Here is a 20,370-nt window from a genome sequence, read left to right as displayed (position 1 = left end):
TTTTAGTGCTGTGAGCAGAGACCGTGACCAGTGCAAGTTTTATAAAAGATAACAATTAATTGGGGCTGGTTTACAGGGTCAGAGGTTCAGTCTGTTGTCATCAAGGCAGAAGCATGGCAGCGTCCAGGCAGGCACGGTGCAGGAGGAGTTGAGAGTTCTGTATCTTTATCCAAAGGAAGCCAGGAACAGACTGGGCATGCTCAGGCATCTAGAAGGAAGATCTCCAAGGCTATCCACACAGTGACACACTTCCTCCAACAAGGCCACCCCTTCTAATAGTGCCACTTCCGCTATAGTCGGGCCCACTTTTATTTGACCAGGATTTCCAGAGCCTCTTTCAATACTCTTTCTATGCTTTTTAATTATATTTATTTACTGTGTGTGTGTGTGTTGGGGGGTGCCTGAGTCGCCGTGGTGTGCACATGCACCTGGTTCTGGGTCCCGGAGACACTCAGGCTGTCTGGCTTGGTGGCAAGCCTTCACTGTTGAGCTTTTTGTTGTTCTTTGGGTGATAGCGTGGTTTATGCGTTGATCGCACGAGAGCTTCCCGTAGCCTCTACAGCATTAATGCGCTGCTAGAGGACTGCTGCTCTGCTTTAACTCCTCTGCCTGCACTGAGCAACGTTTCTTAGGTGTGGGAGGGGGAAATTACGAAGATTAAATTGGAGTCCTTTGCTAAGTGTACTATGAGAGAACACAGTGAAAAGAATCGATTCTGTTTCTGTCAGAGAACTGTACCCCACCTTGGAAGGACAGTTGAAGGAGTTCCGGAAGCATCTTGTGGAGAGCACCAATGAAATGGCCCCCTTGAAAGTCTGGCAGCTGCAAGGTAATGAAGCTCAGCTCCCTGAGCTGTGTCACTGTGTTCTGTGGTGTTAGAGGAACGCAGAGCGTGGGCTGGGGCTGGGGCTTGGCTGCTAGGGTGCTCGCCGCGCATGCTTGTTCTTTCTACACACAGACTTGCAGATGTCATTATCCGTCCTGTCCCTTCGGTCTGACCTTATTGCTTGTAGTATTATCTTTAGGGTTGGTTTTGTAAATAGGAATTCTTTTAGTCATTTTATGTCACAGAAAGTTTTTCTTTCCTTCAACCATGGCACATGCTTTTGCTGGACTCAGTGGGCTAGCTTGGCATCATGGCCTCTTAGAACTTAGTATGCATCAGTCCAGGATCTCCTGCCTTTCTAAGTCTCTACAGAGAAACCAGCTGTTAGTCTCTCTGGTGGGTTTCCCTTTATTTGTCCTGCATTTTTTTCTCTTGTAGCTTTCATCCTGTGGGAGTGTTTTCTGGTCTTGTCTTTTTGGTGTTCTATGTACTTCTTGTATTGGTGTCAATTTCTTTCCTTAGTTTGGGGAAGTGTTCTTCTATGATCTTGTTGAAGACCATCTGGTCTATGTCAGTGACCTGGGATTCTCTCCATCATCTATGTCTATAATTTGAAGGTTCGAGTACCTCAGATTTTAAAGACAGAATGGCTAAGAGAAGAAAGGAAATCCCCTGTAAAAACATATTTTCCCTGACTGAGGTCATTGGGTAAATAATCTTAATGCTATATTTTATAACATATTGTAAATCCAGACAGCAACAGGATTTGGGCTCAAGTTCGCTTCTGCTGAATGTGTTAGTTATCATACGCCATCGGGTTGTATGGATGTAGATCATGAATAACTTAGTTAAAAATTCCAGGGTCCATGAAATGAATGAGATCTGAACTAAGCCTGGGCACTGTCTGGAATAGCTGGAGTCTATGGCATCTTCACCCTCAAGGGATTGCGGGTAGTACTGGGGACTTTGTCTGCCATCATTACCATGGATTCCTGTGTTCTAATGTCATGCTCACCCTTGTGCAGATCTCAGTTTCCAGACTGCTGCCCGCATCCTGGCTGCTCCTGTGGAGTTAGCTCTGGTGGTGATGAAGGACATTAGTCAGAACTTTCCTACCAAAGCCAGGTATGTGCTGAGGTTTTGCTCCATTCCTCTCCTTCACATTGTTCCCCGTTGTTTTCAGGTTTGCACAGAATGTAAAATGCTTGGGCACGAAGCCTGTTTCTAAGTGCCGTTGTCATCAGTGTCTTCCTTCTGACCTGTGACAGCAGTTGGTTGTGTGAGTGAAGAGAGAGGGATTTAGATGCTCTTGGCACTGCCCCACTTACACCACTCAGCTAATCCACAGTCTGGCCCTCACCACCATTTTGAATACTGATGAAGGGGCTTTGCTTAGGGCTCAGTGACAGAACACTTGCCTCAAGTGCACACAGCCCAGGCTTAATCCTCACTACTGCCCAAATGAGGAGGAAGAGGAGAAGGGGGAGTTAGGGTCCTGACTTAGAAAGAGACTCGGACACTGACTTGTTCATCCTCTGATATTGCTGTCTATTCTGTAATGTTGCTCTCTCTTATGAATGCAAGGCAAATTTGTTTTTTTGTTTGTTTGTTTGTTTTGGTTTTTTGGTTTTTTGGAGACAGGGTCTCTCTGTATAGCCCTGGCTGTCCTGGAACTCACTCTGTAGACCAGGCTGGCCTCGAACTCAGAAATCCGCCTGCCTCTGCCTCCCAGAGTGCTGGGATTACAGGCGTGCGCCACCACCGCCCGGCTGGCAAATTTGTTTAAAAGCCATTCTTAGAAACTTTTATAGGTGTCTTTGTCTCAAGTAACTAAAGTTTAAATTCTGGGCCGACAGTTTCATAAGTAAGCTCCCCTTTCACTGTGCAGTGCCTATGTAAGATTTCTTAAACCGTCATGCTTCCGGAAGAAACACATGCAGGCTTCAGCCTCCGCCAGAGGGTCATTAGGACTAGCTATCAGTCGGCCACAGTGCGTCCCTGCTGGTCAGTTATTTTAGCAGCACGCCACACAGTCACGTGAGGAGTTGGAAGCCACGCCAGGTCTACAGCTGTGAGGTTTACTTAGTTCTTAGTTTTGTAATTTATTGAATCATATGTTTCATGTCTAAAAATAGGGAAATTGAAGACCTTTATATGGAATGCTGAGCTAAGCACTGATCATATTCTTATTTTTTTTTAGAGCAATAACAAAAACAGCTGTGAGCGCACAGCTTAGAGCGGAAGTGGAAGAGAACCAGAAGGTATTGCTAACTGGTAGCACATAACTCCATGTCGCTCCTGTGTTGTGCTTTAAAAAATGAGGAAACTTGAATTAAGTTAGTGGCATTTAATAGTATTCCTCTTAGTAATGCTCTTATATAGTACTTTTTATCAGATTTGTAGCATTTTGTTTAAGGAGAGGCTCTTGACTGGGGGTTGGGGGTGCAGTCAACAGGGAGTGTGGGCCTCTTAAGTACTTTTCCTTTCAGCCTTTCCTTCCTGCCTTTGACGCAGTCCGCATGGTAGCCGGGCTCTTGCCTTCCTTCATACACAGCCTGGAGGCTGCCAGGGTGCTCACCACTCAGTCTGACTTACCGCTCTCGCTCTAAAATCCATTGGCCTTTCTCTGCCTCTTCTCTTTGACATATGGATTTTGAAAGAAAAGGCAGGCTGTCTCCTTCCAGACATGTCATTAGAACTGTGGGGGAAGGAGGAACGAGCCCCTGTGCTCAGTTAATGTTCATTTGTTCATTCATTCATTCATTCATTCATTCATTCGTTCATTTGTTCATTCATTCATTCATTTTTGGTTTTTCAAGGCAGGGCTTCTGTGTTCCTGACAGTTTTGGAACTCTGTAGATCAAATTGGCTATGAGATCAAATTGACCTCCTTCTGTCTCCCATGTGCTGAGATTAAAGGCTTCACCTGGCTTCAGTTAGCCATTTTAACTCCTAGGTTTCATTATGTGTAGGATGTTAGTTAATTAAATAGGTTTGAGAAAGAAAGAAACCAAATATTTCACAGATATTTATTAAGTTATTTTGAAAGTTACGTAGAGATGATATTCTAGTGTGTGTGTGTACGTGTTTGCGTGTTTGTGGAACACATTTATGTGGATACAAGTGCATTTGGCTATGTGTGTGCAGAAGCTGGAGTTTGATGTCGGGTGTCTTTCTGATTTGCTCCCCACTGTATCTACTAAGGCAGGGTCTCTGACTGAACCCAGGACTCACACACTCAGCTAATCTACCTAGCCAGCTTGTCCTCGATCTGGGATCCTGTCTCTCCCAGAGTGCCGAGGTTACAGATGGATCCCCATCCTGCCTACCTGGCCTTCCTTCCTATGGGTAGGTCTGGGGATCGGAACCCCAGGCCTCCCTGCTGTGTGGGGAGCACTTTCTTTATCCACTGAGCCACTCCCTGGCCACGCTCTTTTCTTTTCTGCTAGGTGACCCTTGGCATTTAGTGCTTCGCACCCTACATTATAGAAGTCATTGTGTCATCATCACAATGGAGTGAGGAGGGGAGGATGAAAGATGGAGGTCCTGTAAAGCGGCGTCTGCTCACTGTAGTGGGTGCTCAGAGGGGCGCGTGGGCATGTAGAAGCTGTCAGGAGTTACGTACGTGGGCAGTAGAGCCCAGCAACAGCAAGCTTTGCTGATCGTGCCCTCCCTGCCTTTGTGTGCCTTTTCAGTATTTCAAGGGAACTATAGGATTACAGCCTGGAGACTCTGCTCTCTTCATCAATGGACTCCACATTGATTTAGACACCCAGGATATATTCAGGTATGGAAAACACAGTTTCTGTCCCTCTCCCTCTCCCTCTCCCTCTCCCTCTCCCTCTCCCTCTCCCTGATCCCCCTCCCCCTCCCTTAACCCCTCTTCCTCCTCCCTCTCCCTCCTCCCCCTCTGGTTTTATCATTGACGCACTCAGGTCCACGTTTCTCCTCGGTGTGGCACGAGGGAAGGCTCTAGCTCATGATGCTCGCTGGTGTGGGCAGCATGATCCTTTCCGTCCTGTGGATCTGTGGATGTGCAAGGCCCAAGTGCTTTTAAGGATGCATCTTTGGAGTTGTAGTCATCTGATGTGGACTTCTGGCCAATATCCACACATGTGTGCATTTGCAAACATGTAAACGACATATGTACACACATATGTTTTGCACACAATATGGAGTATTGAAATGTTTCAGCAGCTAACATCACATGACAACTAGCGTGCAAGCCTGACAACCTGAGTTCACTCCCTGGCACCCACGTATAGGCGGAAAGAGAGAACTGGATCCACATGCAAGCAGACACACACTCACACACCCTACACACAGTAATGCAATAATCAGTAACTAAGTACATTTACTAAAAAACAAAACATGGTGTAGGGCTAGGATATGGCTTAGCCAGAGAAATGCTAGGGCCTGCGATCCTGTATAAAATCTAGGTTTCGTGGTATATACCTGTAATCCTGCTACTAGGGAGGTGGAGAGGGGATCCATGGGGCAGTCTGACCATGGATGTTGCTAGATCAGTGAACTTCAGGATCAGTGAGGGACTCTGCCTCAAAACCTACGGCAGAGAGCAATGATGCCTGACGTTGACGCTGGCCTCCATGCTCACACACAGGTGTACCCATGAGCACGCACATGTACACACGCATGTACACACACTCCCCCACTCACATGCCATGCAGTATAACTGAGGCTATTTCATTAATCATACAGAGATAATCTAAGTTTATACTAGAGGTGATCTGCATGTCCACTGAGAATTTAAATGAGCAGGACCAGGAAAGCACATGATGCCACTGTCCTGCGTCCTCTGACCAGTTGAAATGGGGAAGAACTCCATTTGTTCTGGTGTTTGCGTGCTTGTGTGTGTGTTGAATATTGTGAGTGGAATCCAGGGCCTCATATGCCAAGCAAGTATTCTACCCTTAACTCGACACCCTGTTTTCCCTGCAGTCTGTTTGATACATTGAGGAATGAAGCCCGTGTAATGGAGGGCCTGCACAGACTAGGCATAGAAGGCCTTTCTCTACATAATATTTTGAAGCTGAACATCCAGCCGTCGGAGACTGACTATGCAGTAGACATCAGGAGTCCTGCTATCTCAGTGAGTATTCATTTGGAGTGGTCCGAGACATTCTGGCCAGGCACCTTACAGCTTCTATCAAAGATTTGCAGGTGCTTATTATGTGAGACTGTATCTCTGCAGTAAGATGGGTGTGTGCCTTCCTGTCTGTCTGTCTGTCTGTCTGTCTCTCTGGGTTATGTAAGACTGTATCTCTGCAGTAAGATGGGTGTGTACCTTCCTGTCTGTCTGTCTGTCTGTCTGTCTCTCTGGGTTATGATGTGAGACTGTATCTCTGCAGTAAGATGGGTGTGTACCTTCCTGTCTGTCTGTCTGTCTCTCTGGGTTATGATGTGAGACTGTATCTCTGCAGTAAGAAGGGTGTGTACCTGTCTGTCTGTCTGTCTGTCTGTCTGTTTCTCTGGGTTTAAAGCCATGCGCTATCACTCTGGGCAGAAGATAGGTTTTCACATGCCCTAAAAAGTTGCCTTCCAACATTGTGAGGAGGAAGCATTCTTTTGCAGGGCTGGAGAGACGCTCAGCAGCTGAAACCATTCACTGCTCTAGCAAGGGCTGAGTTCAGCTCCCTGCATCCGCATCTGGGGTTTCACAGTCACATGTGACTTCAGACCTGGGGTGATCAGATATCTCTAACCTCTGTGCTGGCCCTCATGTGCACATATCCACACAAAAGTCAAATAATTAAAGAACAATGAAAATAAATCTTAAAAAAGCATTGTCTGTATTGTGTATTCATAGGAGTCATAGGATTCATTTAGGATGAACATCTTGGGAAGAGCGTGTGTTTCCCAATTACATCTGTTTTTTGTGACTCTGACAACATGCATAATATAAACCTATTAGTACAGCATATATTTCCAGTTTGTAGCTTTATTTAAAAGGACCTTATTATCTGCTGTGATCTCTGTCATCTCTAAAAAGGACGTGGGGATGGTGGCACTTTCTCTCCCCACCTTGCTTTCTGTCTTCATTTATTCTGGAGGCATTTTATGGAAAGAAAGATGCTGTACTATGCATCAAGCATGTCCATTCTGCATCCCTTCGGCCTCAGGTGTCCAGGACAGCCACTGCTGCAGCCCAGTATATGCATAGATGTTAGCACTCGGGCTGCATGTGGATAGATTCCTTGTCTGCATTCTGTCTTGGTGATAGACCTATTGCATAGTCTGATATGTACGGTTTGATTTATGACAAAAGGTTTTGCTTATAAAGGATAAAGAAAATAACATACTATGGATATCAGTGACCATATATGGCTCATCCGCCAGTCTTACTAAATACTCACTCTGTGAAATCGTTGCTGTTTTCTTGGAGGGAAGCTGTTTCAGCTGAAGCTCTCTTTTCTCCTTCCTAGTTTTAAAAGTATTCTCACAGTCTGGTGCATCTGTTGGTATCTCATTCCGTAACACCAATTTTACTTTGTAACCACTCTTAGGCTCCCATTCTCCACATTCCCTTTATAAATGGCAAGGGCCCAGCATGTAGCAAGTAATAAAGTACTTTTAAGTCAGGTAATTAAGAACATTTTAATAGTGGCTTTGAATTGTATTGCTGGGTGTGGAAGTCCACACCTTTAATCCCAGCACTCAGGAGGCAGAGGCAAGTAGATCTCTGAGTCTGAAGCCATCCTGGCCTGCATAGTGAGTTCCAGGCCAGGCAAAACTAGTGAGACCCTGTCTCAAAAAACAAAACAAACAAATTCACATGGGCAGATAATCTTTTTTATTTAACAAGCTCTTTCCTTAAAGACTTAGTGAGAATGGCATAATTAATTGATTAGAGCTAGAGTAGTAGGTGGTTTGAAAGGTCTTCAGCTTTGTTAGGTTGATTAGATTAAATTGAGAGCTCTAGACACTAACATCGTAGGAGGTTCCTGTTGCTTTATTTTTTAACATTTTGTTTATTTTTTAAAAATAACATCATTTTACAGCTGAAAACTTAAGATATACAGAGTGTTTTAGTGGTGGTTTCTGTAGCTGAGCTGAAGCACCATGACTAAGAGCAAGCTGGGGAGGACAAGATTGGTTTGGCTTCTGCTTCCTTAACTGTTCATCTGGACGGGAGCTCACGCAGGGCAGGAGCCTGCCTGCGGGCAGGAGCCGATGCGGAGGCCGTGGAGGGTGCTGCTCACTGGCTTGCTCTCCATGGCTGGCTCAGCCTGCTCTCTCATAGAACCCAGGCCCACCAGCCCAGGGATGGCCCCACCACCAATGGGCTGGACCCTCCCCCATCAGCCACTAATTAGGAAAATGCCCTACAGCTGGATCCAATGGAGGTGTTTTCTCAATTGAGGTTCTGTCCTTTCGGATAAACCTAGCTTGTATCAAGTGGACCTGAGGCAAGCGAGCTCAGAAGGCGTCTGGCAGTAGTCTCCCCGCCATCTGTCCTCTCAGGGCAAGCAGGGTCGCTATGTGTCCTTCCAGAGCCCCTGCTCACATAAGCAGGAGCATGTCTTCATTTCCGCTGCTGTCCCTCATCCACGTGGCAGGTGCTGGTGGTTTCTGTGCTCTTCTGCTGTTGGGGTACTGCCGTGTTGGGCCTCTGTGACCTGTCTTCCTGCAGACATGTGAGGAGTCAGTTAGGATGGAGTCCTGGATGTGGAGTACTTCATGTTCTAGTCAGGTCTTAAATGAGGGTTGCAGACACTACTGTGTGCTCCGTATTTTTGCCCAGTCTTAGGCATTGACAAACTGTTAACTTTTCCAGTTTAATGAATGTGAAGTTTCCCGTGTATCTGTTCACATTTCACAAACTGTGAGGTTGTGTGCCTTGTGTTTACTGGCCGCTTATGATTCCTATATGGACTTACTATGCGCATTCTTGTCTCATTTCCTGTGGCTTACTTTAGTTTTTAAATTGTGTTTGTTGCTGCTGGTGTTTAGTTGCTAGTGTTGATTGCAGATAAGCTCACCTGTTTCATGGCCGTGTTGCAGTACTCGTTCTTCTAGTTAATCTTTGTGTGTCTGAGAACAGTCTTGCCTTGTATGCTTGAGTGTGTTCTGGATGCAAGGCCTCGTGTAGCTCGGGTCGGCGACAGTCTCAGCGTGGTCATGCCGGATGGTTGGATACCTACCTGATTCTCTCTCTGCCTCCCAAGGGTGGCATTAAAGGCATGTGCCACCAAGCCCACCTGTGGGGTGATTCTTAAAGTCTCATTAGTTATATAGTTTTGCCTCAGTGACACTAGTGTGTATGTATCACGTTGTGTGTTCTTTGTTTTCTCATTCAAGTGGGTCAACAACCTAGAAGTTGATAGCCGATATAACTCATGGCCTTCAAGTTTACAAGAGTTACTTCGCCCCACGTTTCCTGGTGTTATCCGGCAGATCAGAAAGAACCTGCATAACATGGTAAGTAAGTCCTTGCCGCTGTTCCGTAGCAGGCATCTGGTAGCCGCCATCCTAGCCGCCGTCCTGCAAATGTTGCTCCTTGCTGTCTCTCTCTCTTCCTTCACACATAGCACGCTCACGTTTCTCTCTGTGCACAGTGTTCAGGCACAAAGGGCTTTGGAGTATGCTCGTGTGACAGCAGTGTGACAGCTCGAGCAGCTGTGTGACGCATGCATCTCATCCAGAGCTGAAGCTCACACTGGGCCACTTGCCAAGGTCTTACAGTTTAAAACACTTTTCTGGAGCAATTTTAGGTTTAGAGAAGTGTTGTAGAAGTTTTAAGACAGTTTTTTGATTTTTACTCAAAAGCTCTGCCTCTCTGTCATGCCATTTGAGGTAGGCTTCACTTTATTTCAAGTTACAACTCAGTCATTGGCTCAAGAGAGGTTTTAATCTTAATGAGGAAAAAAGCTAGTGGACTATGTGAGAACTGTATTTGAGAAATGAACACACTAGTGTCTGGTCCAGAGGAAGTAGCTGTAATTCTCAGGGTCCTGATGTTGGTGCTCTTGTCTGCTAGCACCCCCCCTACACACACACACACACACACACACACACACACACACACACACATTCTTGCTCTTCCTTGTGAACCACTGAGTTTAAGTAGGGCATTCTGGTTTGCCTCCTAATGCTGTGATAAACTCCATGACCAAAAGCAACTGGGAAGGGAAGCGTGTATCTCCTCTTATAGCTTCTAGTTCAGTGACTGGCAGTCAGGCCAGGGACTCAAGGCCGGAACTGAAGCAGTGACCGTGGAGGGTGGGTGCTTCTTTCTGCCATGGTCTCCATGAATTGCTTCTCCTCTTTCTTATACAATCCAGGACCGTGTGTGTGTGTCTGTGTGTGTGTGTGTGTGTCTGTGTGTGTGTGTGGGGGGGCACTGCCCTAAGTGGTCCAGATTCTCCCACATCAAGCATAAATCAAGAAAATGCCCCACAGACTTTCCTCCAGGCCAGTCTGACGGAGGCATTTATCTTCATTTCGGCTCCCTTTTCCCAAATTTCTCTAGTGTGTGTCAACTCGAGAGTGGTAAACAGTTACCACAATTGGCCTGTTATCAACTTTACATGCAAACACATCTCAATTAAACCCTTAGCTTTCCTTTCTTGTCTGTTATCAAGGTGTTCTGTTAATATTAATATCACAATATTCAACATAGCATATCATTGGAAGTCCCAGTCTTTAAACATGCTAACACTTTTTTGTTGTTTTGTTTGTCCTGGCAAGTTTTATTGTGAATTTTTCTAATTATGAAGCAATTTTTCCCACTATGCTTTATGTGATTGTATTTGAATTGACAGTAATTCAGGGAGCCTAAGAAACAAACACAACTAAAAGGCAGGCTCTGGGTTCCACTGTGGGAGAACTGACAACATTGACATTTGTTGGTTATTGCAGAACAGGCACCAGCAGTCCAGAACACCAGTGTTGTCACCAGTGATATCCATGAAAGGAGACGTCACATCTCCTCCCACTACCACGGTGTGGGTGGCAGCTGCTGGTTTATTTATAATCCCCGTATTTGTGGTTCAGTGGTATTTTGAGAAAGATTCATGTCATTTCTCTCTGCCTAGGAATACTCGAATGCCATTTCATGTGTGTGTGTTGCCTTTCTTTTTCCTCTGACAGGTTTTCATCATTGACCCTGCACACGAGAGCACAGCTGAGCTGATGAGCATCGCTGAGATGTTCCTCAGCAATCACATACCACTAAGGTACGCGGGCTCAGTGGCTGAGGTTGCCGTGGTACTTGCATTACCCATCCAGTTCCACTGAACTGTAGTATAATTAATAGTCGATTCACTAATGGCAGTTTTATCTTCTTCATGGTAAGATGCCTGTGTCTTTTGGGACTGAGAATTTAATTCCAAACACATAGAAGCTTACCGCCATTGAATTATTAACAACTGACTGTGTGAAAATAGTTCATGGTCTTCACTTGCTTCCTATTGGGAGGGAGCATTTCTGGATATGTGCCCACATAGCGAGGCCCATTTCTAATTTCAGCAGGTAGTGCTTTGCTAGGGGCTTTTGTTAGGTTTTCAAGAATTAAATGCTTTAGAATGTTAAGTAGCCTTCTGTAGCTACAGACAGATACATCTACGTTAGTTTTATTGGCAGGTCTGCTAACTGGGCACCAGGTAGCTAGGTTTCCCTTGTTTATTTCATAGACAATAATATATGATAATATATATAAATATATATAAATATATATAATATATAAAGCAATGCATATACAGGGTTCTGGAAGTCATGTATAAACTAGACTGGCCTTGAACTCAGATCCACTTGCTTCTGCCTCCAAAGAGCTGTGCTTAAGTGGTGTGCCTCTGTAACAGCTAAAACTTGAGTTTGTAAAAATGAAGAAACGAGGGGTTGGAGAGATGGCTCAGTAGTTAATAGCACCTGCTGCTACTCCAGAGAATCTGAGTTCAAGTCCCAGCATCCATGTCTGGTGTCTCTCTTCTGCCTGAACTCCGGGGAGGCCGGGGTACGGATTCCCCTCCCCGGTCTGGCACCCACCACCACATGTACATGGCATATGCTCGTAGACACATGCACCTGACTGAGTGAACAGAAAGTAAGCATTCAGATTCTGTTTTAGAAAGTGAAGAAACTAAAGGACAAAGGAGGTAAACAAACATTGTGAAGTGTTCACTGTGCAGCACTGACTGAATGTGGTCGGCTCGTGTGAACGCTCTGTCCGGTTGCAAAACCTTAATGGCTGAAAGAATGAGCGCTTTAGGGATCAGAGCTCTGCTGGGAGGACCCCGGTCTCCCAGGGGCTTTGAATAAAAGGAGGATGATCAAGACAGAAAAGACAGATGATTGAATGCAGTGAAAATCTTCATTTCAATTTTAATACCACCTGGCAAATGGGGGAAAGTTACACCCATAGCTTGCTGTGTTTAAAGGGAATCTGAGAACATGTGAGCTGGGTCATGGTACACAGTGGACACTAACTAAACTTTGGTGGGTTGTGCTGAGGACTAGGAGGATTGTAGACGTAGGCAAAGCAGGCACCTGAGCCCTGGGCATTGAAGGGGAGCCTAGAAGACAGGCTGGCATTTCACTCTTGATGAGGGTGCTCTTCTGCCCTGTGGAAAGGAGGCAGGCATCTGAGGGACTCCCCAGGTTATCCTGGTCCAGGATACCAAGGGAGGTGTCCAAGAGACACCAAAGTGTGAAGTGGAGATGGGAAATAGACATAGTCATAAAGAGATAATGGGCTCTGGTGATAGAATTAGTACCTGGTGTGCTTATCTACATAAGATGATTAGGTCTCTTTTTTCATTAGGCCAGTTTTTCTAATTACATGGTTTATGTCATGAGTAAAGTTTTAAAAAATAAAAAGTTAACCTGGAACCAAATCTGTCTGTCTGCGTATGCATGCACACAGGGATACACATCACTAGATATCCAATATTAATTTTTATTTTTGAGATAGGGTCTTACCATGTAGAGCATGGTGACATAGAACTCAGGGATATCCTCCTGCCTCTACTCTCAAGCGCTGATAATGCCGGCCGTGCCACCCATGAGGCCCACTGTTAAGAGCTCGTATTTGATTACTATGTTGGTGCTTTTCCATTTCCATACTTACTGTGTAACTGTCCTTGGCTCATATTGGCCCCATCACACTCCTGTGTCCCTGTTCCCTCCTGCTGCTCTCTTCTCCTGATTCTGCCTCTCTTATTCTTGTGTGTGTGCCTCCTTGTTTGCATTGCTCTTCCTGTGGTAAAATACCATGACCCAGAGCTCCTTGTAGAAGTAAGGCTTGATTTCAATTTACACTCCATCACCAGAAGCTAAGGCAGAGACTGTGTAGGAATGCTTCTTAATGCATTTTTAAAAATATTTATTTATTTATTATATGTAAGTACACTGTATCTGTCTTCAGACACTCCAGAAGAGGGAGTCAGATCTCATTATGGATGGCTGTGAGCCACCATGTGGTTGCTGGGATTTGAACTCAGGACCTTTGAAGAGCAGTCGGTGCTCTTAACCGTTGAACCATCTCTCCAGCCTACTGGTGTGCATTTTATGGCTTGCTCTGCCAGCGTTTTTATATTAGCTTGCCCACTTGCCTAGTGATATACCACCCACAGCGATGGCTGAGCCAGCCATGGAGAGCCAGCCAGTAAGCTTTGTCCTTGGGCTCAGCTCTCCTTACTGGCTCTGGTGGTGAGGGGTGAGGAATGAGGGGATGGTGGCCTCTCCTAGCCTCTCTTCAGGGACTCTGACCCTACCACATGGCTCCAAGTCTCACTTCTGCATTAGCATTGCAGCCCTGAGGTCTCTATTGCAACTAAGTGACCTTTTAGCTTCTCACTGTGCCAAAGGCTTAGCTTCTTCACAGTCTCTTTAGTTAGCACTGGGGTCTTCACTGTGCTTGAGGCTGCACCTTCACTGTGGCCTCTCCTGGCCTCTCCCAGCACCAGGTCTCACTTAACTACGACCTGTTCATACCTTCAAAGCCAGTGCCACTTGTGAGACTTACACACCATCCATCATGTTTGGTTGTGAGGTCCTCTCTGTACCAGAGCTTCCGTATGCTGACTCTTCAGAAACTTTGAAGATCTTACTTCAGTGATCCTGGCCTCTTATTAACCACAACTGATCTTTCAGCATCTGCTAACCAGCATCAGTTGCCCCTGGAAAGCCAAAGTTTCACTTCAGTAGTTCTGGTCTCTTTGTTAATCACAGCTGATTCTTTCCCTAAGAGAAACCACATATTCTTAATTTAAAATATTTACATGAATAGCCCTGTCAGAATCTTTGCTTCCCTCAGAAACTTCGCAAGCCAGGTATATCTCTCAACTGTCTGATCTTCCAAGCTTTCACAGAACAGCCCATTAAACTTTGAACACTCAATGGCTTTTCCAGCTCAGAGTTCTAAAGCCTTCCACAGTCCTTCCCAAATCAGCATGGCCGCCTGTCAGCCATACCCAATGATCCTGGTACCAATTTCTGTTTTAGTTGGCTTTCTGTTGCTGTGCTAAACACCATGCCAAAAGCAACACAGGGCCTATTTCACCTTACAGCATACAGTCCTGCATGAAGAGCAGTCAGGACAGGAGCAGGCAGGAGCGGGGCAGGGAACACGAGGAATAGCCGCTTACTGCTTTGCTGCCATGGCTGTCTCAATTTACTTCCTTGTATAGCCCAGGACCATCAACCCAGGGTCACCACCTGTAGTAGGCCAGATTGTCCCACATAAATAATTCATTAAGGAAAGACCCTAAAGACACACACACACACACACACACATACACACACACAGAGGCTACTATGATGGAGGCAGTTCCTCATCTGGGACTCTGTTCCCAGATATGCTTAGGTTTGTGTCAAGTGATGTAACGCTAACCAGAGTCTGCGTGTTGTTTTCCTTCCAATGTGAGCAGTTACTACTGAAGCTTAACACATATCCAGTACAGACGTTTGTGTGGGCAAAGTTCTGTTGCTAAGATTGCTAGACTGTGTGATGAGTGTATGCTTGGTTTATAAGAAATAGTCACAAGGACTCCCAGAGTGTTTAACCATTTTGCTTCTTCACCTACAGTGACTTAGGAATCCCGGTTCCTTGTCAGCAGCACTTGGTATCTGGCCATCCCAGTAGGTCGGAAATTGTTTATATGGACTTTTTGAAACAGGACCTTGCTGTGTAGCCTAGGCTGACCTAAAACTCAATATGTAGGCTGGGGTAGCCTCAAACACACTGTCCTTCTGCCTCAGCACTCCCAGGTGCTGGGAGGGTAAGGGTGTGCTACCATGCCCAGCTTCTTCAGGCCATTTAAAAAGCTCCTTGTCTGTTTAAGGCTGCGTTTTAAGAGTCATTTTTATAGTTCTCAAATGGCGGTTTTCCTTTCTTTCTTTGGTAGTCCCCCAGCCCCTCAAAGCAGGTATTTCTTGTTTTTGTTTTTTGTAGGTCTTTGGGTTTTTTCAAGATAGGGCATCTCTATGTAGCTCTGCTTGTCTTGGAACTATCTGTAGATCAGGCTAGCCTTGAACTCACAGAAATCCACCTGCCTCTGCCCAGACTGCTCAGTGAACGTCTTCATACTAACCTGTCTCTATGTGAAATAAGACAATTCTTTTTCATTTTGTTTTCCATTTATTATTGTTTGTTTCTTTGTTTATGTATTTATTTTTTGTTTTTCAAGGTAGGATTTGTCTTTTTTTTTTCCGAGACAGGCTTTCTTTGTCTAGCCCTGACTGTCCTGGAACTCACTCTGTAGACCAGGCTGGTCTCGAACACAGAAATCCACCTGCCTCTGCCTCCCAAGTGCTGGGATTAAAGGCATGCACCACTACTGTCCGGCTCAGGATTTGTCTTATTTTGGGTTTATTGCTGTGAACAGACACTATGACCGAGGCAACTCTTAGAAAAGACAACATTTAATTGGGGCTGGCTTACAGTTTCAGAGGTTCAGTCCATTATCACCGTGGTGGGAAGCATGGCAGTAGGCAGACATGGTGCTGGAGGAGTTGAGAGTTCTATATGTTGATTTGGAAACAGCCAGGAGACTATTTTCTTCATTGGGTGGAGCTTGAGCATATCCGAAACCTCAAAGCCCCACCTCCACAGTGACATACTTCTTCCAACAAGGCCACATCTATTCCAATAAGGCCACACACCTCCTAATAGTGCCATTCCCTGTGGCCAAGTCTGTGGGGGGGCCAAGCCTAATCAAACTATTACAGGGTTTCTCTGTGTAATAGCTTTGGCTGTCCTGACTTTCCCTTTGTAGACCAGGCTGACTTTGAACTCAGAAAAATCCACATGCTTCTGTCTCCTAAATGCTGGGATTAAAGGTGGGCAGCACCATTCCTAGCTTCCTATTGCTTTAATTATATTTCACTTTCCTCCAATTTCTAGGCTTTTAAAATGAATTTATTTATTCTCTATGTGTATGTGCCTGCTTGTCTGTATGTGCACCCCCTATGCACAGTCTCTGCAAAGGCTGGAGTTGGACATCACATGCCTTAAACTGGAGTTAGAGGTGCTACTGAGCCATCTGATGTGGGTGCTGGGAATGGATCCCAGGCGCTCTCAAGCGCAGGCAGCGCTCTTAATAGTTGAGATGTTTCTCCAACCCTCCAGTTTAAAAGCAGAACAGAATTTCTACCTACAATGGCAGGTAGAAATCTATTCAAGACTCTGAGACAGACCTAACTTGCAGAAGAGCCTGACCTGTTCTGTGACCCGACTCTTGTGTTCTGTAAAGGAAGCATGTGTATCGTGTCCAGCCAGCCGTGTTTGGAGTGGGGTGTAAGCTAAGCTTCCCAGTTGGGGATGGACACTGGGGCTCCGCCCACCTCAAGCTGGTTGCCTAAGATGCCCCTTTCTCTTCTCTCCTCTGCAGGATTGGCTTTATCTTTGTGGTCAATGATTCTGAAGATGTTGATGGGATGCAGGACGCTGGAGTTGCTGTTCTGAGAGCCTACAATTATGTTGTTCAGGAAGTGGATGGCTATCATGCCTTCCAGACTCTCACACACGTATGTTTTTACCCAGAATGGCAAATGCTTAGTCTAAGTTACTCTAAAATAGTTTGTGGTAGGAGAAAGCGCAGATTCCCATACACACTCTGGTGTTTTATACTTCAGGGTTCCTTATACTTCATTGAGTCACCGATGAGAAAGTCATAGATTGCTGTGGTTCTGCTTTTCTGTTCTATGCTTAGAATTTATTTTTATGTGGGGTTTGCGGAACGCAGGTGTGTGGAGTCAGGGGAGGCTACAGTCCTGTGTGGAGGTTGAGGACAACCTTCCAAGTGGGTCCTCCCTCTCCTCCTGTCCTGAGATCTGGGGATGAAGCTTGGGTCCCAGGCCTGTTGAGCCATAATGCTGGCCGTTCTTAGATGCAGGCCTTTAGGAGCCACACTAGGGTATTGTAGAGGGGCTGCTGTTTGCTTATGAAACCATCAGTTAATGCCTTTGGGCAATGTGATGTACTCTGCTTGTTTTTAAAATATTCAGTCTTTTCTCTTTTGAGACTCTCTTATGGTTTCTTTTCTCTTTTCTCCCTCTTCTTTTCCTTCCCTCTCTCTTTTGAAGATAGTCTCACATAGCCAGGGCTCACCTTGAGCTCTTGATTCTCCTGCCTTCTCCTCCCCAGTGCTGTGAGGTGTGTAGCACCACACCTGCCACCTGCTTGCTTTTTATAAGGTCTTTCTGTATATCTCATGCTAGCCTAAGACCCTGGCTCTGCCTTCCACAGCTTCCCAGGTGCTGCTGTCTCAGGCATGTTCTAGCACACCTGGCTTCTATTACTTCTTAAGGCATTGTTATCCGGGCACTTAGGATATAAAGTGTTTATGAACTAATGGGATCATTTTAAGAAATCTTTAGGATAGGAGAAATCTCCATTCCCCAATTGGATGGAGTGGCATCTCTGTGAGTTCAAGGCTAGCTTCATCTACATAGCAAGTTCCAGGCTAGCCAGGGCTTCATGATGATACTCTGTCATGAAAGAGGAAGGAAGGAAGGAAAGAAGGAAAGAAAGAAGGAAAGGGAGGGAGGAAGGAAGGAAGGAAGGGAAAGGAAGGTCTTCAGTTTCTAATTATAGGCATCTTGTGAGAGATAATTGAAATGGTAGTGTTGCTAAGAAGTTTCCATTTGATATTTAAGAAAAATGGTCTTATTTTTCTAGTGTGTTTAGAGATTTCATCATATTTGAAATTTGGATTTAAAGGTGTGGTTGGTTACCCTGTTTTTTTCTTCCTTAGATCTATAACAAGGTGAGGACTGGAGAAAAAGTGAAAGTTGAGCACGTGGTCAGTGTCTTGGAGAAGAAGTACCCGTATGTTGAAGTGAATAGCATTCTGGGGATTGACTCTGCTTATGATCAGAATCGGAAGGTAACACATTCTTTGGAACGTCTTATATCTGTGGTGTTGTAACTTGGCTGTAGCCTCAGACTCCTGGGCTGTGTGGTATCTGTATTTGTACTGGGGTGTGGTATCTGCATGAATACTGGGGTGTGGATGCAACAGACCACATTGTTTTTAATTTATTTACATTTCAAGTGTTATCTCCTTACCCCGTTTTCCTCTCTTCTAGAAACCCCTTATCTATCCCCCCCACACCTTGCTTCTATGAGGGTGTTCCTCCACCCACCCATCCACTCCTGCCTCCTTGCCCTTGATTCCCCTATGCTGGGGCATCTGTTGAGCCTTCATAGGACCAAGGACCTCTCCTCCTATTGATGCCTGACAAGGCATTCCTCTGCTACAAATGCAGCTGGAGCCATGTGTACTCCTTGGTTAGTGGTTTAGTCCCTGGGAGCTCTAGGGGTCTGGTTGACTGATACTGTTCTTACGGGATTGCAAACCCCTTAGCTCCTCCAGGCCTTTGTCCAGCTCCTCCATTGGGGACCCCGTGCTCAGTACAATGGTTGGCTGCGAGAATCGGCCTCTGTATTTATAAGGCTCTAGCAGGGCCTCTCAGGAGACAGCCATATCAGGCTCCTTTCAGCAAGCCTTTCGTAGCATCCACAATAGTGTTGGAGTTTGGGGACTGTACCTGGGATGAATTCCCAGGTGGGACAGTCTATGATGGACTTTCCTCAGTCTCTGCTCTGCACTTTGTCCCCAAATTTGCTCCCGTGAGTATTTTGTTCCCCCTTCTAAGAAGCACCCACACTTTGGTCTTCCTTCTTCTTGAGCTTCATGTGGAACAGACCACTTTTTAACCTTGGAGACAGGATGTCACTGTGCAGCACTTGGCTGGGCTTGAGCTGACAGAGATCAGCTGCCTCTGCCTTGTGTGTGCTGGGATTAAAGTCTGCTGATACCACACCTGGCCTCACTTGTCAGTCTTTGAAAAGTAGTCTATTTCAGAAAATAGTACTTAAAAAAAAATATGTATACTAACTTTAAACTGGAAAACACTTATGCTTCCATAATATTATAATTGTACTTATGTGGTGTGTGTTCTGGATAAAACCTGTTGGAAGGATAGAGCCAGGCAGGAGGTGCTGTAGGGCATCATATATTGTAGTGATTTTACGTCATTGCTCAGTCTCCAGATGGGTATGGTTTGGTTTGGTTTGGTTTTTTTGAGACAGGGTTTCTCTGTGTAGCCCTGGCTGTCCTGGAACTCACTCTGTAGACCAGGCTGGCCTCGAACTCAGAGATCTGCCTGTCTCTGCCTCCCAAGTGCTGGGATATTACAGGCGTGTGCCACCACTGCCCAGCTCAGATGGGTATGTTTTAAGAAATGTAATAACTAGCTGGATGTGATGGTGAATGCCTTCAATCCTAGCACTTAGGAGGCCAAAGCAGTAGAGAAGACTTCAACTTTTTGTAAGGTGACAAAAACTCAAGGATTTTGTGGCTAGTTAGTACATATTTACATACCTATAACCAAAGACATTTATATTTACATTATGAGAGGCATTAGAAAATTCTTCCCTGTTCTTTGGCTTTAAGAAGCACTGGTTATAACTTCAAAAGATCTTGGAGGTTGGCTGGCACTAAAAGAATCAATTCCCTTTAGCAGCCAGCCTGGTGTGGAAAGATGCACACCGCTGGCACATGACGCCTAGAGGCCACAGTGGGCGCCCAGCCTGGAGTGCGCCCAGCTTGCCCATTTTGCTCAGCCCTGCCTGGGATTTTGTTTCTTTTTCATCTGCTACTGTGTTAACAGTTCTCTGGGGACCCCTTTGCCCTCTTGGCTGGACTCTGCTGGCTGTCCGTAAGCTCTGCGTTGTAAGGGGAATGTTCTCTCTACAACTGCAGATATGGAGGACCTTCCACACATACAGATAAACATAGACACACTCCATAGTCTGTAAAGTGTTTGTTTCGTAAATTTAGTAGTTTAATTTCACACTTATCAAGTAAAGTATTAACTATGATACCACTTTCTTAAGACTTACAAGTAGGTTTCCCTACCTCTTAAAAAAATAAGAAATAACTTTAGTCATTTCTTTGTTGTGTTTCTGTTTTGTTGTTGTTGGTTTTAAACATATATTGATTGATTGGTTGTGTATATTTATGAGTGTATGTGCTCCATTTGTGTGCCAGTGGTCACTGCGGCTAGTAGAGGGTGTCTGA

The 20,370-nt window shown here is 45.4% G+C and overlaps 1 protein-coding gene across 2 annotated transcripts in view; it reads left to right on the top strand.

The window, feature by feature from the left end:
* The window catches only part of Uggt1 (UDP-glucose glycoprotein glucosyltransferase 1), a 104,968-nt gene that overhangs the window by 33,705 nt on the left and 50,893 nt on the right, over nt 1-20,370 (top strand). For both annotated transcript variants that reach the window (XM_052192940.1, XM_052192939.1), the window contains exons 9-17: nt 729-829; nt 1,852-1,951; nt 3,027-3,087; nt 4,522-4,613; nt 5,786-5,936; nt 9,146-9,265; nt 10,937-11,022; nt 16,675-16,810; nt 18,040-18,171. In XM_052192940.1, coding sequence (XP_052048900.1) covers nt 729-829; nt 1,852-1,951; nt 3,027-3,087; nt 4,522-4,613; nt 5,786-5,936; nt 9,146-9,265; nt 10,937-11,022; nt 16,675-16,810; nt 18,040-18,171 — 979 coding nt within the window. The remainder of the gene's footprint in view (nt 1-728; nt 830-1,851; nt 1,952-3,026; nt 3,088-4,521; nt 4,614-5,785; nt 5,937-9,145; nt 9,266-10,936; nt 11,023-16,674; nt 16,811-18,039; nt 18,172-20,370) is intronic.

The sequence above is a fragment of the Apodemus sylvaticus genome, chromosome 9, assembly GCF_947179515.1.
Source record: "Apodemus sylvaticus chromosome 9, mApoSyl1.1, whole genome shotgun sequence".
Lineage (NCBI taxonomy): Eukaryota > Metazoa > Chordata > Mammalia > Rodentia > Muridae > Apodemus > Apodemus sylvaticus.
This window is presented reverse-complemented; position numbering and strand designations above follow the sequence as displayed.